General features: G+C 38.3%; 1 protein-coding gene and 1 long non-coding RNA gene across 2 annotated transcripts in view; one reads left to right on the top strand and one right to left on the bottom strand.

The window, feature by feature from the left end:
* LOC138003458 (nicotinate phosphoribosyltransferase-like) overlaps positions 1 to 7420 on the bottom strand; it is a 19298-nt gene extending 11878 nt beyond the window's left edge. The window contains exons 1-5 of the mRNA XM_068849541.1: positions 7168 to 7420; positions 4107 to 4268; positions 3389 to 3437; positions 1983 to 2113; positions 495 to 807 (exon numbers count right to left, since the gene is read on the bottom strand). Of these exons, the coding sequence (XP_068705642.1) occupies positions 495 to 807; positions 1983 to 2113; positions 3389 to 3437; positions 4107 to 4268; positions 7168 to 7396 (884 nt within the window). The 5' untranslated portion in view covers positions 7397 to 7420. The remainder of the gene's footprint in view (positions 1 to 494; positions 808 to 1982; positions 2114 to 3388; positions 3438 to 4106; positions 4269 to 7167) is intronic.
* Positions 7421 to 7470: 50 nt separating this feature from the next.
* Positions 7471 to 10000, top strand: part of LOC138003459 (uncharacterized) — a 2677-nt gene continuing 147 nt past the window's right edge. The window contains exons 1-2 of the long non-coding RNA XR_011123555.1: positions 7471 to 7614; positions 8447 to 10000. The exon at positions 8447 to 10000 is cut by the window's right edge and continues 147 nt beyond it. This is a non-coding gene — a long non-coding RNA (uncharacterized lncRNA). The remainder of the gene's footprint in view (positions 7615 to 8446) is intronic.

Genomic DNA, 10000 nt, shown 5'->3' with positions numbered 1-10000 from the left:
GAGTACATGTTTTCTATTTCTTTTAGAAAACAGTGCGAACAACTTGTTAACTCTAATTGTCAAAATGTACATTCTCTTTGATCGCGCCATCACTACGTCAACAGGTCGTGCTAGTTCTGTGTCTCCAACGAGTTATAGAAACACGATTTTTAACCAATCAGCGCGCGTATTTTCTTAGGACTGTTTTCTAATTGACTTTGTAAATTGTGTTCACTAAGGGCGCTTTCCTTTTGTCCGGCCAGACCTAGTAATTTGCAAAGAAAATGCAGCAATTTCCAAATCTCCATGACCTTTCATGGAACAAAGCATTTAAAATCCAACGCAATAATATCACCAAAATCGGTCCTTATGTCTAAACAAGAAGATCGCTTCTTCACGTACTTATCCACGATGTTCAGCGCTTTAAAACAAATTTTTCTATTCAGAGGGCGAATTGTCCCCGGGTCTAAATGCCCTAGAGCGAAATGTCCATATACCTTGTGAACAACATTTACCTGATGACATCGTACGTATCAACAAGTGCAAGAAACTGTTTTGGAAAAGCCACGGCGTAAGCACAAAAGGCTACCAGTTCGCCCATATGAACTTCACTTTCCAGTATGCGTAACACCGGGGTAACTTTCTTTAACCAGTCACATACAACTGGATAGAAGTCTCTTGATTCTTGACTTGAATCGGCAGGCTGTAGCTTGCCAACCTTTTGAAGTTCATCTGGTGTGAACGATGTAATGAAAGCGTGAGCTTGAGTCCCTCGCACCGGAATTCCAGACAATTTCCCAGCTAAGACATTACTTGTAGCATCAAACCCTGGTTGAAAAAAAACGGAGAAGCAACATCAGTATACACCACTGTATGACATAACAGAAAGTTAAATGAACTGACAAGTCTATAAAACAGTGAGTTACACACTTGTCGCAGTCGTCTTTCCCTGCTGCCAGTTGACAGCAGCATCGGCAGCGTTCTTCTATCTTGGCACCAACTTGCTTATTATAAAGAATCAAGAATAAATATCAGCGATTTCAATGACTCACTAATCATCTTCAAATTCGTGAACCTAGAGTCGGATCTTCTTATATAATAAAATGCTTGTGATAAACGTGTTGCGTGCCGTTAAGAAAAAATCCAATGAGCAAGGAATGCAGATCTAATGTATGCAACACGTTTTTCACAAGCATTTTATTAGGCTGATTTAGCAACAGAACGGGAACGTCAGTGGCGACGTCGCGCGCAGCAAAACTACCAATGAGAATTTAGAATAGAGAAGAAAAGAGTGGAGTCTATTCTATTCTGAATTCTCATTGGTGTTTTTTCTGCGCGCGCCGTCGCCACTGACGTTCCCGTTCTGTTGCTAAATCAGCCTAATATTATACAATGAGATCCGACTCTAAAGTTTCATGATGATGGGTGAGTCAGTGAAAAGTCAATCCAATCTATTATCGCTGATTTTTATTCTTGATTGTTTATCCAAAATCAAATTACTTACTTGCCCACTAATCAGTCTCTCAATTACGTAGGCTTAACTGATTAGAGTGTAATGTGAAGTGCTAGTTTTGTACCCCATATGAACCATGTGAGCGTTAGCCCTACTAATTGAAATGGGCCTCAATTACGTATCCATGTCCAACGGCGGATGCAGCCAGGGACTGAATACCAGGCCTCTCGTGAAGCTTTGTTGAATCAGATTTTGATATCTTTTTTTAAACTGTTTGCCCTGTGACCCCAGCAGTCAACATCGTTCCACAAACTCGAACGGACACTGAAGCAAATGTTGAATTCTTTTTCCCAGACCTTTACATATCAAATACAAACCTCTCATACAAAAAAAATTGTCAAACAAATTTGATTGCATGAAGCTTACTATATCCTGTGGTTTGGTTTGAGTGGACAGGTTTTTTTTTTTGTAACAAGCTGAACGCGAAAATACAATGCTAAACCCATTAAGCTCCCACTTGTCATGATCATCACTGACATTTTAAGCTCACCTCCAATATAACAGTATTTGGATGCAGATAATCCTCCATCAGGTCCTTGGGATCTTCGAAGACCAAATTCTATTAATCCTTTGTCCCAGCCAGCCGCAAGACGAAATCTAGCAGCATTAGTTGCGACTAAGCTGACAAAGCAAATGCCAAAAAGTTATTTTTTTGAATTCGAAGAAAAGGATTTATCTACAGTGAATCAGCTGAAACAGAGAAAAACCTGGATTTTCTTAACAAGAAGACCATGGGAGGGGGCCTGTTCTAGACTGTATTGAAGCCGTGTTCTTTGCGAGAACTTGAATAGACCTTTTTCAAATTCTCACAGCTGGATTGGATCTAGCATGAAATGGAGGCTAAGGCGGGCAAATTACTTTGCATTTGAAACGATTTGCCCGCATTAGCCTCCATTTCATGCTAGACCCAGGCCAGCCATGAGAGTTCGAAAATGGTCTACTGTTTCCCTACGGGTGGGAACAAGTACGTGAAGGCTTTTAAAAGCCACTGAGATGGGCATCTGGGAGTCTTTTGGATGCCCACATTTTGCACAATTTTTTTTTTTTGACATAGATTTGATTTTGACTGCCCAACTTGAGAGTTCAACTGGGTTTGGAAAGTTGCAAATCTTTCAATTAATATTATTATAAACTCACAGTCTATTTTATTTTCCTCTTGATAGAAAAGGCAGTGACTTTAGATGCTTCATTTTTTTTCAATTTTTTTCTGGGGGAGCATGTCCCAGTAGACACCCCTAGGAGGGGTCTGCATCCATTTAAATTAGTGGGTGACCAGTTCTCAAATCCTGGCTAAAAGCTAATGCCTACATGTACATGTCACCGCTACGATCTTTCACTCAGAAAAATTGTTTCATAAGCATATTTCAAATATGTGACTTCCACCAAACTCTAATTCCTTGCTAGATATTAAAAACTAATAACTATCCATGGACCTGCACAATGATGACTTGATTGCTCAATAGCAGAGCAGTGTGTTTTGCAATTCACAGTCATGGGTTATACTGTATATGTCAACACATTGAAGTAGTCTAGAACAAAATGAGGAGCACTAATTTATACAGAGTAGGATATGGCTACTATAAATTGGTGAATCGTAGAGCATGTACTGACACAACTAACAACAACAATAACAACAATTATACATGTAATAATCACTATAAGGGCCGATTTACATGGTACAACTTTGTCGCATGCGACAACGGCTTACGACAGGCCCACAACATGATTTACGATTGTTGTGTACGTCAGAAAAAATGTCGTAGCATTTTAGAACATGTTTTAAAACGCTGCGACAATCGTAAGTCATGTCATAGGCCTGTCGTGAGCTTGTCAAATGCGACAAAATCGTATCGTGTAAATCGGCCCTAATGATCCCACATTTCATTGATAACTCACCTAGCAAAATTTACTAAATTGAGAATAGTTGTTTCCATAAGTTGGACCACTAAATACAACATAAAATAAAGTATAATAATTTATAATACTTAGGCAATCACATGAATCAATCACAAGACAACTGGGAGCTTGAGCACACACTTTTATTGGGAACCGGATGAAGAGAACATTTCGCATTCCAGGACAGTGGTGTCTAGTCCCAGATTTTTATACTTATCATCTCTAATGGAGAAATTACTTACATATACATGTACCAATGAAAATGTGGTTGTGACTCAAGACAAGATAAAAGCGAAAAAAGATCTCTTCCGGTTTAAAGGCCTGGAGGTAACTAAGCAAACAACTGTAAAGAAGTCTATAAACCCTTTAACTCCCAATATTATTATTACCACTTCTAGAATTTATTTTGTCCATAAACGCCAGGCACTTTTACTCATCAATGGGCGCTCCCTTGGGGCTTAAAGGGTTAAGGGGAATGGCTGGCGGCTTAATTGGAGGGGGACAGGATCATTGCAAAGTGTAATGAGTGCAACTTATATCAGACAATTACTTTAGCAACTGATTGAGGCAAGTAGGAGAAGGAGGAGGGTAATAAATACTGTCGTAGGACTTAAAATACGTCATATAGACTATACTGCACATTGTAAAATTATTGTAAATGTATTATCATATATATAAATGTTATGTTAAATTACATTAATATTGACTACAGCTTTACCTGGAAGTGGCCCTTCCAGTCGAATTAGGGGTACCCTAGGGAACACCAAACTTCCCTCGAGTTGAGCGCTGAGAGTAACTTTGCTAGAATCAATTTCTCGAAGGAAACTGTAAAACTCTTCCTCTACAGTTGGAGGAAGCACTGTCTTTAGATATGAAATGTCTGAAATTCCAGAAGAAAACAAAAAATCAAACAAAAAGGGTTTATACAGTACTGTACACATTTTATTGGAGCAAAATATCAAAAGATAAAAAACATTAACACCAACAAACTGAACGTCTAACAAACATAGTAGCCATTTTTCCGTAGCTTAAAGTACGTAAGGAAGCAAAAAAATTAAGTCGCTCATTTATACAGAGTGCATTAACCATTATTGTATGCACTAATTCTATAAGAATGATACAAAACATTATGACTTTTCAAGCACATGTATTTACACAATATGACATGACATGAAAACACTCTATATAGCCAAATTAAGATAAGTGGCAATAGCATTGTAAAGTTTAAGTTTCAGCACTGGGTCACAGGGTCAACACTAGTTTCCATCCATCAAACTGACATTGGACACTTCGTAACAATTACACGACAAAATATCCCATGTTAATATTGACAAGCTTACCGCTCTAAAAAGAATGAAAACAGGCAGAATTACAGCTTTAGTTCAACAAGAAATAGCGTTTCTAAGCTATGCCGCGTTGATCTACAGTATTTACGTCTAAAAACCCCGTTGAAGACGGTTAACTTTCAATAATTATTGTTTTGCCAGGTACTACTATTTCAATACTCTAAAAAATTCAGTTTTTCGGAAGGTTGTCTCGGAAACTGCAAGGTGAAGCCATCGATCCGGGTTCAACTCTTTGCCTCGCCTATTGTGAATCTTCTCAGGTTGTTTAAGATCTTTGTTTCGTTGAAGTAGATTTGAAGTCTAAAGTAGACTGTACGTTGTGTAAGTTGAATAAAAAGGGAAATGTCAGTTTGAGGGATGGAAAGAAGTGATGTCTGGGTCTCAGGGTTGGAATGCTGTAGTCAGAGCACTCCCCTAACACCAAATGAATGTGGCCTGGGTTAGATTCCCAGACTCGGCATCACATGCATGTTGCATGCAGGTTGACTTTTTTACTGTTCTCTGCTCTCAGAGGTTTTTCTCAGGGTGCTCTGGTTAGTTTTAGGCTTACTTAACAACAGAACAGGAACCTCAGTGGCAATGGCGGCGGCAGAAAAATACCAACAAGAATAGAGGATAGAGTGGAATCAACTCTTAATTCTTCTCTACTCTGGATTCTCATTGGTATTTTTCCCGCGCACGACATCGTCACTGACTTTCCTGAACTTGCTATTAAACTTAACAAGTCTATTATATATTATCATTCTAATTATTATTATTATTATTATTATTATTATTATTATTATTGTTATTATTATTATTATTAACAACTGCATCACTTAGTTGGGTTGTGTGCCTGGGATATCCAGGGGTTTCCACTTTTGGCAACCAGCTCCTGGATAGAATAATACCCCCATGGCTAGCATAAATGCCACAACCCAGCCATGAGCCCCCACGCAAGGAATTTTAAAAACAGGCACCCGTCAGACTGAACTATCAGTGGAAAAACTAAAAAAGGGGATTGGGGTTATGCCAAAACAAACTCGCTATGAACCATGCTGGAGGACAGAACCCTTCACGCTGCCAGAACAAACGCCACAAGTACACGCACAAACCTGACCAAGTAGCAACAAGGGTGCTCTTTAGTTGTTAACTCCTTTAACTAATGCATTTAAATGCATTTATTATTCTTCTTATTATTATTGTTGTGGTCCACAGCTCGGGTGAAAACCAAATTTGTTGACATGAGTACTGTGCATAAACAAAAATTCTACTAAGTTACTGAACTTAATTATTGATGCAGATATAAGAGAATAACGGGTAAAACTGGATTTTGCATAAAAGCAATAGGAAACACTTCCAGCACAATACAGCCAAAGACTTTTCTTTTTTAAAAAAGATCCATGACATCTCTTCCCAATGAACCAATCAATGGCAGCAGGGTTGCGACAGATAAAAAATATGAAACTGGATTTTTGTATTAAATGGTGTCATTTGACTACAACTACCAGCTAGAATTCAGTTTGCTTTTTCTTTTCTTATTTAAATTTTGAATATTTCCCAGTGGGGTAAAAATAACAATAGTTCTTATTATCACGAGACAAGCAAAACCTAAAGGATTCTGGTACTTGTAGTCAAATGGCAGCATCACGCAAAAGTCCTATTTATGGTGCTATTTACAATGGGAGGGAATTTCAATTTAATTATGTCTACATAATTTGGGTTTTAGATTGTAGCTAAGTCATAATGGCCTAGCCTCTTCCTTTTTTTCCAACTTTTTAAATTTATGCTTAAGTCAATAATCAGCTAATAAGATTAGCCACCGTGCCAATTTAATTGGCCAGCTGTTAACAGGTGAACAAACACATTTTCATCACCAAGGCACTCATGGCAAGTGTTTGTGCTGCTAAGCAGATGGGTTGGGGTGTGGTCATAGAAATAAGAAATAATCTAATTTGTATAAAAAAAAATGGAATTGTTAATGACAACTTTAAGCGATGATAGCTCTCTGTCCTCATGAGCTATACGCAAATTCTTCGCCATCCTTTCTTCAATGCAAGTACTTGAATCAGTAAGAATAATGGAATTGCGCCGTAATAGGAAAAGTGTGCCAACTCACTGGTGCGATCGAAGAATGAGAGTATTTCTACCAACAATGGCATCCAGCTTGAAATATGCAGCTGGCGCAAATTCGCATTTCACTATGAGCAATACTTTCGAAGAAAAGAATCGCATCCAACAGCTCTGAATATGTTGGCTGCCCAGTTGCAAATTCAGAGTACCAATATATAAACCATTACTTCAATTTATTTAATTAAGCGTATAAGTTTACAAATTGGGCGACGGCCCGTCAACCGGCTTCTTCTCAATAATAATAGAATATTTTTAACTCCTTTTTCGATTTAAGGTATTCAATAGGTCGTCTTGAACAAAGTAACAATGTAGCCTTCCTACCTGAGTCCGAATAACGGAAGTTCCTAACAAAGTGAACACATTCCTCCAGCCCTGCAAAGACGGTGAATTCTCCGTGAAAAGGGTTTCTACGGAAAAACAAATCAAATACTGCATTGTCCATGATCTTGCCGCTCTTCCAATAAGCATAGGCCATGGTGATTTGATAAAGATCCGTCAATAATGGCTGTACTAATGGGTTCGAGTTCGAGCTCTCAGCGACGGCCGCCATTTTTGTTGTGAAAGAAGAACAATAGGACTCACTCTCTTCAGACCCCTCCCTCTTTTCTCGGAACTTTACCGGATCTTCACCTCACTACCTCCGACAGAGAAAAAAAATCGCTGCATACGGGACCTATCAAGAGATGTTTGTTTCCTTCGCTTTCGTTGTTGTGGAAAATTCAGCCGATAATCTTCGTAGATTCCTCTGGATTTTGTTGTGACTAATCTGTGAGTGGCTTGTGAGTTGCTTGTTAAGCTTGTATCATTGCTATTTTCTTCCCAATCTATCCCTTTGTCTGTTCCAGTGAAAGTTACGTACGCTCTTATTGTACATGTAAGCTTTAATATGTCAAGGTGGCGGAAGGCACAGAAGGTAAAAATTTGGCCGCCTGAAACCACAACAGTCTCTTGTTAATGATATTAAAACAATGGAAAGAGAAAGGGTGTAGTGCTAGCTTGCGAAATCATCACACGCCAACTAACATCTTATTTCATTTTCTTGCGTGCCGTGTTTTTTTTGTTGCACGAGGAATGTCGATTTCAATCTCTTTGTATTGTTTTGCTTCAATTTTCCGGTGTCTGTGGGTTACTGTGGGATCCAGTTTCTCTTTGCTCTTGGTTTAAAATTCTTTTGCAAAGAACAACTCAATTAAACTAATTGAAGAATCACCTTTCACAAAGTTTTCAAATTTTCAGGCTTTTTTCGGAATTTTATAATTCGTTGATCATGAATTGTTACGTCATCGCCGCACGAAAACAAAAGATCGTCGTCCACCAGCAATTTTTGTACATTACGTAATTTATATCTGTGTGTCTTGAGATTGGTTGCAAACCATCTGTACATATTAACTTTGAATGCTGAACATTTAAGTAATTCCTGCAAAGGAGAACTTATATTCTCTTATATTATTGCTCATCGCTTTTGTCAATAAATGTGTAGGATTGAAGTAAGACAACTTCTTTTCAGAGCTTATCAATTTGTATTAAAGACTCTCTCTTTCTCATTCTTTCTTTCTTTCTTTAAAGGCCTATTCACTCATTCATGTGTTCCTCTCTTCAGGATGGCAGAATGCGCTGCGGCAGACTGTGGGGTTACTGTAGATGACTTTGTGAGGACAGGAAGGACTGGCCGTCGTAATGCACTTCCCGATGTATTTTCACTTGGGCATGCAAATGTTACAACAGCTGGACTCCCTGAGGTTTTGGAAAATTTCTCCCTGGAAAATTCAGCCCGGGCAAATGGTGGAACAGAAAATTCACAAGCACAACCTCCAGTGGAGAAAATGGGCTGAGCCTTGCCGAGCAGCATTTCTCATCAGCTTACCACCGGTGTCTATCGCAGATAATGCTTCAATTACATGAATGTGCTGCATGATGACTCACAACACATGTAATTAAGTAGCTGGAAAGCCAGTCCCATTCTGTTTGAGTTTCAAAGAACAGCAATGCAGATTCATGTATTCCTCCTCTGATACTGTTACTGACAGAGACAACTTTGAAATTTAAAGAAAGCGACACTTTCAAGAAACTTTTTTGAAAAAAAAAAGTGTACAAATTGAACAACAGTCCAACAAAAAAAACAAAAGGAGTGATTAAGACTTGCATAACTGCAGCAAGTTTTAAGGGTTGCTGAGATGTTAACTGTAAGAGTCAGAATCTTCAAGGGCTTGTACTTCTCATTAAATTACTGAAGTGAGAAAAAATAAGGAATTTGTAACTTACAGTACAAGGTGATCAAATTGGTGATATGACATCAAGCAGGAAAGCATACAATCTTGTTGAATTTGTCCTGCTAACTTGACAAACCATTGTGTGCACATAAAAAATATGGTTTTATGAAACAAGTTGGTAGAGGTAAATTAACCTCCTTAAGAAGATTGTGAGATGTTGTCTTTGTCAGAGCTTGATGAAACTAACTACTACAGTTTCTTCAGAAACCAACCCTTTCATTTTGTGCGTAGCATAGGGAAAATAACAAATCCTAGTGCACACATGTGCCACGCTAGTGATTATGCTGTTTGTGCATTCTGGTTCTTTATAACTCTTTAGTAATCAGTCAGTCCTGATCAGATGCAAAATGGTTTCCTTTATTTGAAATTGTTTCATCAAGTAAATTTTCATGCTCAGCAGTGAGTTCTTCAGCTTGTTAGGTATATAGCCAAACCAGACACCATTTTCCTTCAAGGCCAAGAAAGGATAAGTGACCCAAAAGAGCTCACAGGGTTATTTCGAAATTAGATCACTTGAATCATATTTTCCACACTGGGATTGGACACAGGTCGAGTGACGAATTGCTTAAGCAGGATGAGTTAAACGAGTTTTTTAACTGTCGAGTCCCCTGACACCATGGCAATTGTGTTTATAGCATTCTTCCACTCTTAACATAAATTTGGGAGATGTTTGTGCTTTTTTTTCTTTCCTTTTCTTTCCAACAAAAATATGCAGAAATACAACAATTATTTTGTTCCGAAAATTGAAATGACGTCATAATCCCATCTCGCCCCAAATCTCTGTTTTCCATTGAACCGGAAGAACGAAAACGAAAATTCAAGAACTTTCGACTGAGACGAGAATAAAGTCCCCGTAGATCTTGGTTTGGAATGCTGTAAGAAAG

This window comes from Montipora foliosa, chromosome 5, assembly GCF_036669935.1.
Source record: "Montipora foliosa isolate CH-2021 chromosome 5, ASM3666993v2, whole genome shotgun sequence".
Classification (NCBI taxonomy): domain Eukaryota; kingdom Metazoa; phylum Cnidaria; class Anthozoa; order Scleractinia; family Acroporidae; genus Montipora; species Montipora foliosa.
This window is presented reverse-complemented; position numbering and strand designations above follow the sequence as displayed.